This window comes from Ursus maritimus, unplaced genomic scaffold (assembly GCF_017311325.1).
Source record: "Ursus maritimus isolate PB19 unplaced genomic scaffold, ASM1731132v1 scaffold_9, whole genome shotgun sequence".
Classification (NCBI taxonomy): domain Eukaryota; kingdom Metazoa; phylum Chordata; class Mammalia; order Carnivora; family Ursidae; genus Ursus; species Ursus maritimus.
This window is the reverse complement of record NW_024427107.1, coordinates 69584384-69602771: the sequence shown is the minus strand read 5'-3', so window position 1 is coordinate 69602771 and position 18388 is coordinate 69584384. Positions and strand designations below refer to the sequence as shown.

At 43.2% G+C, this 18388-nt stretch overlaps 1 protein-coding gene across 3 annotated transcripts in view; it reads left to right on the top strand.

Moving 5' to 3' along the window:
- Positions 1-18388, top strand: part of ASAP1 (ArfGAP with SH3 domain, ankyrin repeat and PH domain 1) — a 339203-nt gene that overhangs the window by 197705 nt on the left and 123110 nt on the right. For all 3 annotated transcript variants that reach the window (XM_040625648.1, XM_008689380.2, XM_008689378.2), the window contains exon 5: positions 17716-17861. In XM_040625648.1, the coding sequence (XP_040481582.1) occupies positions 17716-17861 (146 nt within the window). The remainder of the gene's footprint in view (positions 1-17715; positions 17862-18388) is intronic.

The window sequence follows — 18388 nt, the reverse complement described above, 5'->3', positions numbered from 1 at the left end:
GTATTCAGTGGGGAGATGTTTCCTAACTGGAATAGTTAAGAGGTAGAATAGATAAGAATTTTAATAGAAAGATGTGGAAGCAAAAAATGTCCAAAGGTATACAAAGAGCACCTGGTCTGTGTATAGGAAATTTTATATATTTTTGCTCTTTTCCAAGTTTGCAGATTATCATCTGATTTTTGAAAAATTTTTTGAATTAAAATAAACTTGTTAGTAAAGAAATAATTGTAAGCCCTCAGAAGTAGAAGGCTTTAGATTGAAATTGTAAATAGCTTTTGGTGGCGGTAGTGATTTAAGCAAAGTCTAAACAAATTACTCCGGCCTGCAAGGCATTTTGCATTCGTGTGGGTCCATCATTACTCCTTAGGAGGTGAAAACAAATTGAAATAATGAGTTCCTTCAAAATGGTCAGGGAAGGAAGCTTTTTCTAAAAGGAAGTATACTTATCCAGCAGATTATTACTCCTCAAATTGTGAAGGGATAAAACAGGAGGAATTTTTAAAACTGCATTTAGAAAATTGAAGTCTCTTTCTAGAGTAATCTTGTAACTCCGGGCTGTTTAAGAAGTTCCAATTTTCATATTCAAGCCATTGGATGAAATACTCTGTTACTTAAAATCAGAGGCTATCTGGGTGTGTGTGGGGAGGTGCACACACTTCATCTTCCTGGCCTGGAATGAGGGCTCTCAACTTTAAAATGAGTTAATTTTTTATGATGTATGCACGCATCTTATGGGAGCATTCTTCATGAGAAATTAAATCTTTTTTTTTTTTTAAGATTTTATTTATTTGTCGGAGCACGAGTGGGGGGTAGGGGGGCAGCAGCAGGCAGAGAGAGAAGCAGGCTCCCTGCTGAGCAAGGAGCCTGATGCCTGATGTGGGCCTTGATCCCAGGGTCCTGGGTTCATGACCTGAGCTGAAGGCAGACATAACCCACTGAGCTACCCAGGCATCCCAAGAAATTAAGTCATTTTAAATGAAATTGGGAATACTCATTCCATAGCCAGTACCTTGGGTTTCTTTTAAAGCCTCAAGATGAAGAACAAAAATACTTGGTTAGAGGTAAATATAAAAACACATCCTCTACCATAATAGTCCAGATTTTGTAGAAATAATAAATTACATGGGGTGCCTGGGTGGCTCAGTCGGTTAAGCATCTGCCTTCGGCTCAGGGCATGATCTCAGGGTCCTGGGATCAAGTCCCATGTCAGGCTCTCTGCTTCTCCCTGTCTCTCTGCCTGATGCTCCCCTTGCTTGTGCACTCTCTCTCTCTCTTTCTCTCTCTCTCTATCAAATAAAACAAGCAGCAATCCTATAGCATGAAGGTGCTAGATGGGTTTGTTAAAGAGGAGCTGCTTTCTCACTTTAAATACAAACCGGATGGGGGCGTCTGGGTGACTCAGTCGGTTAAGCGTCTGCCTTTGGCTCAGGTCTTGGTCCCCTGGATCCTGGGGTCCAGCCCCTCCTTGGGCTCCCTGCTCAGTGAGGAGTTTGCTTGTCCCTCTCCCTTGGCCCCTCCGTCCAACTTGTATGTGCAGGCTCGCGTACCCTCTCCCTCTCTCTCTCCTCCCCTCAAATAAACAAATAAAATCTCACAAATAATATATACATACATACATACAAACCAGAACTGGCACTGACTAGCCACACAGTATTTTTCCACCCTCACTCCTGTTACCAGGTCCCCTGTAATCGGCATGAATGAGCAGTGAAGCCCATAAACCAGTGTATTCTCCTACAGAGACTAAAATGCTTACCCACGGCCTTCGTAACATCCTGGAATAGGTCACACAGATTTGGGATCAAATACTGACTTAGCCCCTGATTGGTGGCTAGGAGCACTTTGTCAGAGAATACTTTGAGCATTGTTTCTTCATTTCTGAAAATGGAAAAATAGTTTCCACCTCATTGGATGGATGTGAAGCATAACACAGGTAGTGTGGGTACCTGACTGTGGTGTCAGTCGTCATTCATCTTCCCAACTTGAGGCTTTCTGAAATAGCAGAGGGAAATTCAAAACAAGCTTAATTCATCATCTTCCATCCACTGTCACACAGGTGTGTGTAAGTTGCTTTGCTTTACCCCCCACCCCCCGTGTTGTGAAAGTTGGAAATAACATACTTAAAATATTTAATATGATACTAGGATATAGTAATCATTAGTGGTAGTTATTATAATTACGGCTAGTTGCCAACATTTAATCAACACTGGAAAAATTTTAGCCAATATGTCTTCAAGTTATTTATTCTTACATTCTTTCTCGAACTTTTTCTTTCTTGGACTCGAGTTACATTTGTCTTAGCCTGCTTGATATTTTCCCACAGGCCATTGAGATTTTATTTTTAATCTTTAAACGTTTGCCTTGTGCTTCAGTTTGGATAATTTCTACTTTCCTGTTTTCAGGTTTCCTGCTCATTCTCCTTCACTATCCAGTCTGCTGTTAGTCTCATCCAATTCATTTTTATTTCAGATACTGTATTTTTTTAGTTCTTGAATTTCCGTTTGGTGCTTTTTTAAAACTTCTGTCTTTCCTGAAGTTCTTCATCTCTTCACCCATTTTATCCATCTTTTCCTATAGATTCTTGAACATATTTATAATATTTATTTTTAAGTCCAACATCTGGGTTGTCTCTGGTTCAGTTTCTTTTGACTGGGTTCTTCTCTCTTGATTTTTGGCTACATTTTTCTGTTTCTTTGCGTGTCTAATAATTTCTGTTTGCATGGTTAGACACTTGAATTGTATGACATAGAGACTTGGTGTTCCTTTATCTTCCTGTGAAGTGTTTTATTGTAGTATGTGGTCAGATTCTTGGTGATGACCATCACCTTGGTCTTAGGTAAGTTTATTTTAGTTTTGCTTATAGTCCCAGGATATAGCCCTTAGTCCTGCAACATCATCCATACTCTTACAGCATGAACCGTCTGGGCTCTCAGCCCAGAGTGTTTACCATGCTCTGTTAATGTTAACTCTCTGGGATTTGAATTCCAAACTCTCATCAGCATTGGGAAGTTGCTGGAATCTGCTTAGCTCTTTAGATGTTGTTTTCTCCTGGGCTTCTTGAAGCATATGTAGTTCATGTCAGCCAAGGACTGGAATTGAGGGTTTCCTTTTCTGTGACTTCTTCTTTCTAGGGTTTTCCCCCTCAATTTCCAGCTGCTGAAGCAATCCCAAACTCTGACCTCTGATACCTCAGCTGAGTAAAATGCCACTTTCTGCTTGAGTTCTGTTCTCTTTGCCCAGCATGGACTGAAGCCTGCCCTTAGGAGAAAAGCCAGTTAAATATGGGCTTCTCTGGTATGGTTCTCTTCCTTAAAGGGTGATATCCCCTCCTGTTTCTGCCAGCTTTTGTTTGCTCTACAGTGGCTTCAAGTGGTTGTGTTTTTGTATTTTGTCCATCATTCATATTTGTTATAAACAGGAACATTAGTCTGGTACAAGTTACTCTGTCAAATTATTAACTGCAGATCTTTAATTATAAAAATTATGAATAATTCATTTATTAAGTTATAAGGGACTGACAAAACACTCTTGACTTAGAGGTGTTTTAGCAGAGTTGGACTTATAATGTATGACAGTATATGAAAGTGACTTAAAGAGATATGTCCTCAGCTCAGGTTTTGGATCACAAATACCTGAATACAGAAAATAGGCACTTTGTTTATTCAGTCAAAACTATTAACAAAGTACAGGAGAGGTGTGTGGGTGATTAAATGATAGGATAAGGAGTGATCCTTTGTACTCTTGCACTTATGGTTTATTGTAGACTAAGTGTATTTACCTTATAGTCATACTTTGAAGTTAAGTTTTGAAGTCTGCATGTAGGGGAGGGCTGCCTGGGTGGCTCAGCTGGTTAAGTGTCCAACTTTTTTTTTTTTAGATTTTATTTCTTTGTCAGAGAGAGAGAACACAAGCAGGGGGAGCAGCAGGGAGAAGGAGAAGCAGGCTCCCCACTGAGCAAGGAGCCTCACGTAGGACTCGATCCCAGGACCCTGGGATCATGACCTGAGCCGAAGGCAGATGCTTAACCGACTGAGCCACCCCAGGCATCCCATAGGCACCCAACTCTTGATCTCAGTTCAGGTCTTGACCTCAGGGTTGTGAGTTCAAGCCCCATGTTGGGCTCCACACTGGGCATGGAGCCTACTTAAAAAAAAACCTCTGGGCTCTCCACTCAGCAGGGAGTCTGCTTGAGATTCTCTTTCTCCCTCTGCCTCTCCCTAAACACACACACACACACACATACATACATACATACATACATACATACACAGTCTTTCAGGTAGTCACCCTTAGCTCAAGGAGAAGCTCCTCCCTGTGAGCAGGTGAGGAAAGGGTAGATGGTACCATCCCTCCTACTCCCCGATGTAGATAGACGCCTTATTGAGTGGGTTGGGAGGGCCCAGGGCTGGCTATTTACATTGTTCTTGCTCTTTCTTTCCCTTGTTTTTCCAAATATACTGAGTCTCACAAATTAAAGGCACAGATGTGTGGTACCACTGTGGTTTTCAGTCCTTCCCAACTAATCCTTTTTACTGTTTACATAAAGATTCAGTTTAGTGACTTTTCTTTATGGACCACCTTTCTGCCTTGAGCAGACCCTCCTTGACAATTACAGCCAAGGTTCTGCGGTCAGCCTCTATCTTTCTGCCTCTCATTCGAAGTCACATTTTGACCACGTTCTTGGATGGCTCATGTCTCATCAAACTAGGGTTGTGTTTCCTGTATAATGACGTTGCAGTTAAACTGTAGCAGAGTCTGGAGGAATACCAGGTCTTTAGTTTTATTTCTGTGTATGGTATTCTCCCTAGGTTTGCTTAAATTCTGCCTCTCTCACACATGCTCCCCTGACCATGTGGAGTATCTCCTGTGATGCAAACCCACCACAGCTCTTTTCAGAGAAGGCCCCATCTTAAGGCAACCATGCTCTGGGATAACCTCTACAAAGCGGTCATGCATGTGTTGAATTCCACTTGTGGTTTGGATGTAGACATGAATTCTAAAGTGTCTATCTCTAGGACTGGAAGTACTCTCCAGCTGACTATTTAGCCAGGAAGATAACTACTTATTGATTTTTCTGACGCCCTGCTTAGGTATGGAAATCAAGCAAGTTGTTATTGATTCTGAAGTGTTTTTCATAAATAATCACTGCCGTAAGACAGAGTGATTGGGGGTTGATAGAGGATGCCTGTGCGTGGCCAGTTTGTCACCTGCACGCACAGACAACAGGATATTCTCAGATCTTCCATGTCTCTGATAACCGATCAAACTTCTTTTCTTCATGGGGAATTGCAGGGGGCTTGCACCCTGAAACACCTGGGGCTGTTTTTCTTTTTTTCTTTCTTTCTTCTAATGGGATTTTATGTTTGTTTTTCTCCATCTAAAAGTATAATTTATATTAACATGTTTGCACTAGAAAATTCAGATAAAAGAAGAAAATGCTAATCAGCCACATTTCGTTCTTAAACTCTTTTTCATTGGCTGGATTCTGGATCACACGCGGCACACTTAGGTGGCACTGGGCACATTTGTATGCTCTGTCGTCCTTGTTCTCTTACTTGTCCATGCTCAGGGTGATGCCTTTTCCAGGAGCCCTGCGGTGGAGACGCCTGTAGTGTTGCAGTGTTCGGGGGTGGTCTGTGCTGCCTGCACAGTGAGGAGGTGGGGGAGGCCTTCTGAAAGAGCAGCAGCTCCCAGGCCGCAGCACTGGGATGTGGTCTCGGCTCTGGCTACAAGCAGCTGAGTGTTCCTTAGCAAGTCCTTTCATTTCTCAAGACCTCAGTTTCCTTCTCTGTGAAAAAGAGAAGGTGATCCTTACCTTATCTCTTGATAAAATAGTGGTCATGAAAGGAGATGAAGATTCTTTTGCAGCCTACAAGGCACTATGTATACCCTAAGGGGGCCTCCAATAAAGAATGCCTTTTTCAGGGGCACCTGGGTGGCTCAGTCGGTTGAGCATCTGACTCTTGATTTCGGCTCAGGTCGTGATCTCAGGGTCGTGAGATGGAGGCCCAAGTCAGGCTCCATGCTCAGTGTGGAGTCTGCTTATCCTTCTCCCTCTGCTCCTCCCCCTGCTCGCACTCCCTCTCCCTCTCAAATAAATAAATGAGTCTTTAAAAAAAAATGCCTTTCTCCAGCCACCAAAACCAGAGAGGCCTGCTTGCACGTTTTGATCTCTTTTCTACACATGTGCTGTCGCCCTTCCTCAGACTCTCTGGCCCCTGCACCTGTCGAGGGCAAGAAGCTTTGTCTTCAGGGGCGCCTGGGTAGCGCAGTCGTTAAGCGTCTGCCTTCGGCTCAGGGCGTGATCCTGGCGTTCCGGGATCGAGTCCCACATCGGGCTCGTCGGCTATGAGCCTGCTTCTTCCTCTCCCACTCCCCCTGCTCGTGTTCCCTCTCTCGCTGGCTGTCTCTCTGTCACATAAATAAATGAAAAATCTTTAAAAAAAAAAAAAAAAAAGAAGAAGCTTTGTCTTCAGGTTCAGCTGACTTTCCTCCATGATCCTTAACATTCTGGGGTCATTGATTCCTTTATAATTGGAGAACAACAGACCTTCTCGGAATTAATAAAAAACCTGCAAGGCAGAATTTTTCAGGTAATTTTAGAGGTTTTTGGAAGCTCTGAAGTTGAGGTCAGAACCATTGATTGATACAAGTAGTATATTAGTATGTAGAATATGCATATAGCATACAGTAATAATATATAAATAAATGGTTAAAAAATAAATATTGAGAATGTATACTTTAAAATGTTTTACCGACAAGTATAGTCGATCAAAAATAGTCTGGAGAGCACCCGTCTAGAGATACCTGTGTGGCCAGGTCCTGTCCTAGCCTACCTCATTTACCAGGACAAGAACCCCGTGAGCTTTCAGTTAATCTTGAATTAACACGTAATTTTTAAACCAAGAACCTGAAGTTCAGAAGGACTAAGGCTGCAAAGCTAATGACCTACATAACCTTTCTACCCCAGGGTAGGTGCTTAATGAAAGCTTGTGATTTAATCGTGGGCCATTTAATATGGGGCCATATTTTTAAATTACACCTATTTATAAAAAAGCTCAGCCCCTTCGGATGGTGGGCAGTCAACTGTAGAAGTCTGGAATAGGAGAGGAATGGTTGTTTCCTTCCTAGCTTTTCTTAGGGTGCAGATCTCAAAGCATGAACATTACCCAGAGAGCCATGAGCAAACCCAGGTGTGATGTGGATTTTATCTGGCAGTTAGGGGGCCTGTGTGAGGGAGCCAGAAGAGAGGGCATTGCTGCTCCTTCTATAGGGGAGCAATGCTCAAGTGCCGTTTAAATGCTGAGTAATAGCCTTGTGGAACTCTGCGGGCATCTTGTCTTGGGGCTCTGTTAGTTAATGGATTTGTCAGTTGTTGCGGAAATGGGAGTCTGCATGCTGAGTTTCCAGATAACACCCTTGGGGCTGGAGCAGATTCTTGCAGAGGCTTGGCTAGAAGTTTGAAAGAACAAATCCAAATTCAAAATGACCTTGAAAAATCAGAGGAATGAGTCATCCCGAGTGGCATGGAGAAAGGCAATTAAAAGAAAAAAAATGTGTGCAAGCCTTTCTGCCTTTATGGATGTTGCTTTTAATCTTAACAAGTGTGTCCTGAGTGGTGGTGGGAACAGGTGAAGAAACAGAGGCCCAGGGAAGTGAAATAACTTGCTCATAACCAAGGGACAGAGGCAGAGGGAGAAGCAGATTCCCCAGTGAGCAGGGAGCCGACGTGGAGCTCGATCCCAGGACCCGGAGATCATGACCTGAGCTGAAGGCAGACACCTAAGCGACTGAGCCACCCAGGTGCCTCAACTCTTCATTCTTCAGGGTGTTGCTCGGGTGTTATCTCTTGGGAAACCTCACTGGCTACATCCAGGTTTTGTCCATGTGTTCGTTTATTTATCAGATACTACGTGGGTGCCTACAAGACACTGTGTTAAATAAGCAGTATATTTTCATACAGAGGATAGAAAATAAAATGCATTGCTAATGGGTAAAGTATTTAAATACTCAAAAGAAAATAAAACTAAACCAAATAGAAGGCTCAGGAACTTTATTTAGCATTAGAACCCTTCCTCATGCTATATGAAGAGATATATTAAGTTGAATTAAAGCTTTCAGTGTTCTTTTAAAAAAAATAATACTAAATACTAGAAGATTTGGGAACATAAGCAAGGGAGAAATCCCAAAAGTCTTTTGGGTAAAGATTGGTATGTTTGACGACATAAAATGTAAAAAGTTCTATGTGGCAAAGGACACCATAAACCAAGTGAGGAGACAAATGGGAGAAAATATTTGCAACACATATTACAACAGATTGCTGTCCCTTTTGCAGAAAGTCTTCCTACAGATTGACCCAGAGAAGAGAAGCAATGGAAAACAACAGGCAGGAAAGGAAATGTGAACGGACAATAAAATACAGCGAGATACTGTATAGTCCAGTTTTTCATGCCCCTGTGGCGAGAATTAAGAAGAACAGTAACAGCTATGTGCTAGCGAGGCTATAGAGAAATACATTCTTCTGTTGGTACTGCTGTTGGGTCTGTGCAGTGCTACCACCAGCCTCTTTGAAAACATAGCAGTAGTAATTAAAATTTGAAGTGTGCACCCTACCCCCCCCAACAATTCTGCTTTTGTGAATGAATATGTCTTTTCAGAGATAAAGTGACAGCATGTAAGAACTTATGGATAGAAATGTTTATTGCAGCATTGTGTTTTGGTAGCAAACACAATGAGAGTCTCTCAGGGAGATAGTTCTCCAACTCATGGTGGAGTTTACTGTGGAATACAATCACAGTTAAAATAATGAATTAGAGTTCATTATATTCAGTTTCTTGATCCTTATTCAGTAGGGGAAAAGCAAGCCATGGAGTCTTGTATTTAATATCCCATTTGTGGGGCGCCTGGGTGGCTCAGTCAGTTAAGCATCTGCCTTCGGCTTAGGTCATGATCTGTGGGTCCTGAGATCTAACCCATATTGGGCTCTCTGCTCTGGGGAGCCTGCTTCCCCCTCTGTCCCTCTGCCCCCCCACCCCCCATACTCTCTCTCTCCAATAAATAAATAAATATAATCTTTAAAAAAAATCCCATTTGGCTTTTTAAAGGTGAGAAAAGTGGAGAAGACCCCCTATTGTATGTATGTTTGTGTATTTTTTAAGCATAAAGAAAGCTTAGTTGAGGTTAGTAACACACCACATTATTAACTTTGCTTATTTCAAGGAGGGGATTGGAGAAAGGGAAAGGAAATGATCATTTTTATCTTTATACATCTCTGTAGTAGTGTATGAATTATTTTTGTAATTTTAAAAACAAATGGAATTAAAAATTTTAAAGGGTGATTAGTGCTTCAAAGTATGTATAGGATAGTATAAAAGAATTTATCACTTCGCCCTCTCTGCCAGTACTATAATTTATGACACATATTACATGGCTTTATTATTAGTTATAGCTCATTGTATTTTATGTGCCTGGCACGTGGCCAATACTCAGTATTTCCCGAGGGAAGGAAAAAGGACTTGTTCCAGGAGACTCTACTACATGCGTTGAGCATTGGACTCTGAGCACCGTGTGCCAGGGCCGGTGCTGGGGTCTGGCTGAACAACAGATCAGGTAACGCTGGGAACTCAGACATCGCAAGAGGCTGAGGACGGAGTGAATGACAAGCTTGCCTGGGAGGTTACACTTACCCTTGATCTTGAAAGAGGCAGTTTGAGGCCTGGAACAGTGATGGAGCCAGGTGGACCGGAGAGCGTGGGCTGGGCTATGTGGCTGCAGCGCAGGGATGGCTGTACCCAGGCTATGTTCCAGGAGAGTCCTCTGAGCTGGGGAGGCCGAAATGATAAACACAGTTGTGCTGGACTCTTGACACAGAAGATAACTTACATAAAGACCCAGGGAGAGAAGCTAGCCTCTCAGGAAGGAACGTATGGGAAGTTCAGGAAGTGAGACTCACTTCAGGGTGAGGGATGGTTCCTCCCATGTCATCAACACCCACCGTCGGCCAGACACTGGGGGAGGCACACTGTAGGCTTTTCCCATCCTGTTCACATAGTAACCTGATCAAGAGGCATTACTGCAGTTAAGAAAGCAGAGTCCGGGATGATGATACAGATTGTTTTAGCGCCACAGCTGGTAAATGGAAGACCTAGGATTTGATCCACAGTTGTCCTATGTATCCTGGAACCTTCCAAGAAATACCATGATACTTAGATTATACCTGAATGTCCATTAACATCAGAACGTCAGCTCTCCATCTCAGGGTGAATGAAAGTAATGAAAATATTTTTAGAGGCTTGCCATGTACTTTATAGATTATACATCTGTCACATTTCACAGATGAAAACCGAGACCCGGGACACCTGGGTGACTGAGTACGTTAAGCATCTGCGTTTGGCTCAGGTCATGATCCCAGGGTCCTAGGATCGAGTCCCACATCAGGCTCCTTGCTCAGCAGGGAGCCTGCTTTTCCCCCCTCTGCCACTCTCCCTGCTTGTGCACACTCTCTCTCTGACAAATAAATAAATAAAATCTTGAAAGAAAAGAGAAAGAAAGAGAACCGAGACCCAGAAAAGTGCCTTTTCCAAGGTCACAGATGGCCAGTCTGGACCAGAGGGAGATTCAAACCCAGGTCTCCATGCCACTTAGGCCCGTGTCCCTCCATCAGATGATGCCTCAGTAAACATTAGGCGGTGCTTGGTCAAGGTTGCGGGAGCTCTTGAGGATGGATTTATTATGAATGCTTTCAAGGCCTTTACTCATTAAATAGAAATAATCCTTCATGGTTTTACAATGTTCTTTGCTGCTGCTGCTGCTGCTGCTGTTTTCCCAAAAGAGCTTTCACATTAATTATGACATCTTTACCTCTTAGCATTCAACCTCAAGGAGTAGGCTGGGTGTAGGTATTATTAGACCTGTTTTATAGATGAAATTATGCCCTTGAGAGCCTCAGTCACCTGACCAGGGTCACATGATAGTGGCTGCAGCTAAGACCTAGATTTTCAGGTCCCTCAATCACTTGACATCTGGCTCAGAAATAGCAGACTGCTAGGGGTTCCAGCACTTCACCAAGCATAATGGTTAAGAACACAGGCTCTACAGCCAGTGCCTATTGTCACCACTTAGCTGGGTGACTTTAGGCAGCCTGCTTCACTCTCTGAACCAGTCTCTGCATCTGGAAAATGGGGATAAGAATAGCACATCATCAAGAGCAGCAAGTGAAGTAATGCAGGACAGAAGCACAGTTCCTGGCCCATTAAGTAATCAAAAATGTAACCACGATTAGTTAATCTTGTAATTAATTACTAACGATTGTTACCATTGTTATGATTTTTATGTCATTGTCATTATTGAGGAACAGGAGGTCTGTCTTATTCCCCTTCGTTTCTTAGTGTTTATCATAGTAAACCCCAAATAGGTATTTGTGGCACGTGTTATGGCATCCTTGACAGTCTGTCCTAAGGCTGTCCGTGGAAAAGGATGGGTTTGGAATCACATGAGGCTGGGTTCCAGTGTGGATTCACCAGCGAGTCTCACTTTTCTTACCTATAAAACATTGCCCTGAAGGAGTTTAAGGGTATTCAGTGTGATGGCTCCCACTGCACAGTCGGTGCTTCATCGGCGGCCATAATTACAGTGACAGAGAATCGAAGGTTGGGGTCACAGGCCAGTTGGGAAGTTGTGTGAAAAATTCCCAGTTTGATAAGGCCTAGCACAGGGTGAGAATTGGGCAAACATCCGTCAGAGAAAGGCCTGTTTACTATTTGCTGTGGTTCTGAAAATTCTAAGTAGGGCCTCATTGGAGGAATATACAAGACATTTTTAAAGAATTTTGCTTTAAGATTTTTATTAGAGAGAGAGAGAGAGAGCATGAGCAGGGGAGAGAGGTAGAAGGAGAGGGAGAAGCAGACTCCCCGCCGAGCAGGGAGCCTGATGGTGGGACTCAATCCCAGGACTCTGGGATCATGACCTGAGCCAAAGGCAGACGCTTAACTGACTGAGCCACCAAGTGCCCCATTTTTAAAGAATATTGTTTAGAAAAAGAATATTGAGGGGCACCTGGGTGGCTCAGCCTTTAAGCGTCTGCCTTCGGCTCGGGTCATGATCCCAGGGTCATGGGATCGAGCCCCACATCGGGCTCCCCTGCTCGGTGGGAAACCTGCTTCTCCCTCTCCCACTCCCCCTGCTTGTGTTCCCTCTCTCACTGTATCTCTCTGTGTCAAATAAATAAAAGGTTTAAAAAAAAGAATATTGAATTTTAATGTACTCTCAGGGCACTTGTTACGACCAGCCCCTGGGAACATATACCCTGAGGGCTGTCCCTGAGTTGGGAGTGTTGCTAGAAGCCTCTGTCGCTGGCCTGAGGATGCAAGGCTGACTCCCCCGCAGTGGCCTCTGATGGGCAGCCTGGTGCTGTCATCACTGTTGTCCTTGTCACAAACATTTATTGAGCTTATCGTGCACTATGCACTTGGCATGCAGTAACTTAATCTCCATAATACCTCTGTGAGGTAAATACATCATTATGTCCATTTTACAGCTGGGGAAGGTGAGGCTTAGGAAAGTAAGTTACTTGACCAAAACACCAGGACAGATTTAGTGATAGACCTGGGATTTGATCCTACATCTTTCAAATCACTTTAGGATGTGGAAGAGAGTCCCCAGCTCTGAGATCTTAAAAAAGCCTAAGAGTAAATTCCCTTATTGAAGGAGCTGTGTGACCTTGGGCATGTTTTTTGCATCTAAATAATGAGGATGATAACAGTACTTATCTTCCAGTCTTGTTAATAAGAGTGAATGAAGCAATGGACGGGAAGTGCTTAGTGCAGTGACGGGCGTATATTGAGTACTCCACAAACTAGCTATTACCGCTATTATTACTGAAATAGTAAATCACTGCTTTGGTATTGCTATGGGGCTTAAATGTTGAAATGTATATAAAGCCCTTTCAAGCTGCATGGAACATATTAGGTGATTAGTATATGTTAGTCATCGTCCCAAAGAAATGCCAGCACTTGAAATCCTAAGTGGCCCTTTCTGGTTCAGCTGGTAAAACTGTATTATTTTGTCCTTTTTTCAGAACTGAAAGGAGTCACCTAGCTCTTAGAATTGTCTTACACTCTGCAACAATACCGTGAATGCCAGAAATTCCCTACAGATATTTGAAAGCATGAATCTCCGTAATGGCTGGATCAGATTTCTTTCTTTCCTTGTTCTTTACTTTTATACAGTCTCCATCCTCACCTCCTTTCCCCAGCACCCACTTTACCAACTTCCCAGAAGTCTGCTGGTACTTAGGTAGACTAAGGATCCTGAAACAGAGCTTATCTTCTTCCCGGAAAGGTCCTCATCAGGCTGTTTTCTGCCTCATCAACCCTCCTATTCAGTCACACCTGTGTCTGTGACAGTGTTCCCCACCAAAACCCTGTTTTTCTCTCTTCTTCCCTAAATGCCTGATTTACCTTCCGTTTATCTGCTTGCTGTGCTCTGTGGTAGGCCCCTTGTTCTGTCCTCCACCAAAACCCTGTCTCTCTGCCCTGTCCTTCTGCACCTGCCGAAAACCTGCTTGGTAAACCCTTCATTTTGTACAAAGGGATGCATGAGTTTACAGAATTTTGCTAGTGAATTGGCACTGTTAGATTTGTAATATATGCAAAAAAAAAAACTAAAAATGTAAAACGTGTTCCTGTGCTGTTTGATATTAAATACATCTCTCTGTATTATAATTAATCCTGGCTCTAGAGGTGATAGTGACTGATTTTTTTTGGAGGCAGGTGCTACATGCCAGGCACCGTTCTAAGCACCTTACAATTAATTCCCATTATTTCTGCCCTCAACAGGACTATCAGCACTGTCCCCAGACACATTTTAAGATGTATCTGTACTAGGAAATTTCACATATATATACATATATCTGATAAACATACACACACATACTTATGCACATAAATATATGTGTCAACTGTATGGTTGTTCATTTATGGAATTAGCAAAGCGTACAGGACTCATGACCTCTCCTATACTTACTTACCAGTCTCACCTTCCACCTCTCTCATGTCGCATTTGATGTTCCATCTTCCCCCTAAGCCTCATTCTTCCTTGCAGGGTTCTGGTGAGGGTTAAATATGATCTTGTAAAAAGCATCTGGGTCAGAGAAGGTTCTCGACAAATGCTAGTGCTCCCGTCCTGAGGCCTGTGTCTGCCTTAGCCAAGTCTGTCTGATTTTTTGATGAGTCCGTCATTTCTGATAGTCTAAGAGCTTCTCGTAATTCTTTCTAAACTCTGCATGCTGTTCCAAACTCAGGAGAGTCGTTTTGTCTGGGGAGGGGGGCGGGGGGAGGGTAAGAGACTGGGATTGGGAGAGAGAGGAAGCATTCTGTAACACTTTATTTCTTAAGCTGGTTGGTCGGTACATGAGTATTCTGTTAATCTAAAGATTATGATATAGGTCATCTGCAATATTTTCTAATTCCAAGCACACAAACAAAAATCCTCTATCCTTCTGTTTTACCAGAGACACACCTTTGGACACAGTTGAACAGGCAGCTCAATTGCTTTTTTGCTGGCCTCCAAAAGCAGAGGAGGGTGTTGGGTCTGGTGGGATTCTCTGGGGTGAGCTGAGGCTGTTTGGCCTCAGACAGAAGGTGTCAGGATTAACTCCAGTTTATGTGGATATCAAACATGTGCATCCTGTCTGTCGAGCTGATGTGGCCTTCCTTTTGTGTTTTTCCGAGCCACTTCCCTCAGTTACTTGGGCAGTAACCAGAGCTGCATTTTATCTTTTTTAATATCTCAGCCTGAAATGCTGACATCCACTGTAGGCATCATGAATTTTTGATGCGGTGATGATTGGAAGGCTGCTGGGCCTCACTTCATTTCGCTGGAGCGCTGTGACACTTGTTTCCTTCCGTGCTTCGAGACTTCTTCTTGGGCCGCTCCCCTGTGCAGATTCACGGTTTGTTCCGTGAGGGCCCGTGGCTGCCAAGCAGTCATCGAGAGTGTATTCGAGAACGCAGTACTTTAGATTTTCCTCTCGGTTATTCAGCAATCTAGGAGGTTTGAGAAGGGAATGCTTCTGAGATTCCTGAAAAGGAAATCAACAAATCCAAGTCAACAAATATTTACTGATCCCTCACTCCTTAAACGGCTCAGGGAAAACAAGCACAGTGGTATTTGTTGGGTGGGGACGCAGAGATGAGCCGGAGGTAATCCCTGCGTCTTGTGGTCTAGTGGCAAGGAAAGATCTGTACTTACACAAACATGATGTGATGTAGTGGAAAATATTGCAAAAGAGGTACAGAGAATTACAGGCAAGGAAGGATCATTGCCAACTAAGGGAAGGCTTTATAAAGAGATACTGAAGGAAGCCTTTAGAGAGATGATTTTGCCAGACATGATATTGTTCGGTGCTTACTGTTAATTCGTTCAATAAATATTATGCATCTCCTGTGGGCCTGCATACAAATCCGTGCTTCCCTATCCTCCACCACAAAGAAAGAGAGAAGTGGGGAGTCCAGGCATCTGAAATGCCTCCCCATGGAAGTAGTGCCCCTCGGTTCCACTCGTACTTCCGTGGTCAGTGTGTTTTGTGTTCCATGCCTGCTTCCCTTAAGGGTGTAGAGATGTGCGGTACTGCCTCCCAGAGCCCACAAGGATGGGGCGCCTGAGTTTCTGTAATAAGTGCTAACATCTGCTAGAAGAGTCACAGATCTGACGCACAATTTCACAGAATCACACCGGATGCTGTCTTGATAGTAGACTGTAGGTGAGCAAGAGCTGCAATAAGGAGACTTTTGTACGAAGCTTTTGCAGTGGTCAAGGCAAGAGATGATGTTAAATGGGGTTGATCGCTGTGGGGGTAGTGAGAAGTTGTCAGATTTTGGTTGTATTTTAAAGGCAAAGGCGGTGGGATTTGCCAGTGGGCTGCATCTGAGGTATGAGAAAGAGAAAAATCAGTATGACTCTGATGGGTTTCAGCCTGAACATCTACAAGAGTGTATTTGCCGTTAGCTGACTGAGATACAAGGGTCTACAGAAAAAGAGGGTTGGGGCAGAGCATTAAGGGTTTGCTTTTAGCATGTTGAGATGAGCGTTGTTGGTCATCCCAGTGGAGGTATTGAACAGCAGTTGATACAGAAGTCTGTATTTCAGGGTTGGGGTCTGGGCTGGGGCCATCAACTTGGGAGTTGTCAGCTGATAGAAGCTATTCAAAACCACAAACTAGGTGAGATCCCAAGAGAGTAAGCATAGATAGAGAAGAAAAAAGGCCCGGGGCTCTCCAACCTGAGGAGATCAGGGAGATGAAGATCCAGCGAAGACATTGGAAAGGAGCACCCATGAGAGTATGTTATCTGGGAAGCCAGGGAGAGAAGGTGTTTCTAGGAGGTGGGAGTGGTGGTTATTTATGGAACACTCACTCTTTTGAGAAACTTTGGATACTTAATATCAGCTCATCAGCCCCACCATCATGTAAGATAGTATTAGTCTCATTTTACAGATTGAAAAACTAAAGCTCAAAGTGAGGAAATGTATTAATGGCTCTGATGGGCCATAAAAGTTAAAAAACTGATAAGATAGCAAGCTTATAGGTGGTGAAACCAAAACTTAAAACATAAATCCACCTGATCCACACCTGCACGATTTGCACCAAGAGATCATGTGTGAAAAAAACATGTTAAAAATGCTGCTCCTCAGACCTGAGGCTTAGACAGAATTGAAGGAAATTGAGTTGCAGAGAAAGAAACATGTTAGGATCCATGGATTCTTCTTTTGCATTTCTTTTTTTTTTTTTTTTTTAAGATTTTATTTATTTATTTGGCAGAGACAGCAAGACAGGGAACACAAGCAAGGGGAGTGAGAGAGGGAGAAGCAGGCTTCCCACCAAGCAGGTAGCCTGATATGGGGCTCGATCCCAGGACCCTGGGATCATGACCTGAGCCGAAGGCAGACGCTTAAAGGCTGAGCCACCCAGGCGCGCCTCTTCTTTTGCATTTCAAGATAGATTTTCTTTTTTTTTTTTTTTTTTAAGATTTTATTTATTCATTTGAGAGAGAGAGTGAACGGGAAGCAGACTCTGCGGAGTGCAGAGCACGACCGTGAGATCACAATCTGAGCCAAAACCAAGAGTTGAACGCTCAGCCAACTGAGCCACCCAGGCGCCCCCCAAGACTGCTTTTTTTTTTAAGATTTTATTTATTTATTTGAGAGAGGGTGTGCATGTAAGCATCAGTGGGAGAGAAGGGCAGAATGAGAAGGAGAAGCAGACTCCCCACTGAGCAGGGAACCCAGCTCGGGGCTCAAGCCTGGGACCCTGAGATCATGACCTGAGCCAAAGGCAGACACTTAACCGAATGAGCCATCCAGGTGCCCCAAGGTTGATTTTCTAAGGAGAATTTTCTACTTGTTCCCTGATAGTCATAGTATCTTAATGGAAATACAGTGTGCTTTAAACTGTGATGGTAATTTGACCCCTCACCTGTGGGGGTCCATGGATTAACTGGGATGCAGGTGAACTGAACACTGTAGAAGAACAAGGGGAAACCTCCTTTAATAGAGTGAAGACATTCGTGCCCCGCTGACCACCTCTGGACATATGCAATGAATAATTGATGCAGTTTCTCTTTGCTTTCCTTTTAAGAGTTTCTAGTGATCAATCAGGGTTCAAAATAACTCGTCATTATGGCAAATAAGAGCTCAGATTCCTCTCTCCTTCTTTTTTAGAGCACGTACAAAATGAAGAAAACTATGCACAAGTTCTTGACAAGTTTGGAAGTAATTTTTTAAGTCGAGACAACCCAGATCTTGGCACCGCTTTTGTCAAGTTTTCTACTCTTACAAAGGAACTGTCCACACTGCTGAAAAATCTGGTAAGCCATGGCATAAGGGACTTTTTAAAAATTACAGCCTGACCAAAGTGCAATTAAGAAGATAAAGAGAATAATCTAGTATCTTCTCTGCAACCCCCAGTCCTGGGGGTGAAAAAAAATTAAAATTAAAAAATAAAAAACAAAAAGTCTCAGGTATGGAGTCACATATAAAAAATATACCGTTGTAGAATTCCTCGATTCCACTGATAGCAGGTTAGATTTCTTGAGTCATTGAAACTGGTTAACCTGAATTGTCTTGCACATTCTGCCACTGTTTTGGTTCGGGTTTTGTTTGAGATATAGCTTTTAGTAACTTTTGCTTTTTAATTAGTTGCAGGAGTGATGATGATTTCTGTGTCGAACGTACTCTGGAAGTGTACCTTGCAAGTGTTAAACCTCACTTGTATGAAGACGGGCATGCACCTTGGTCCCAGCTTTACAAATAATGAACCTCCCCAGTTCCTCACATCCTTTTAAAACCCCCTACCAAGAAAAAGATTTTGAGATTGGGGGAATCCATGGTTACA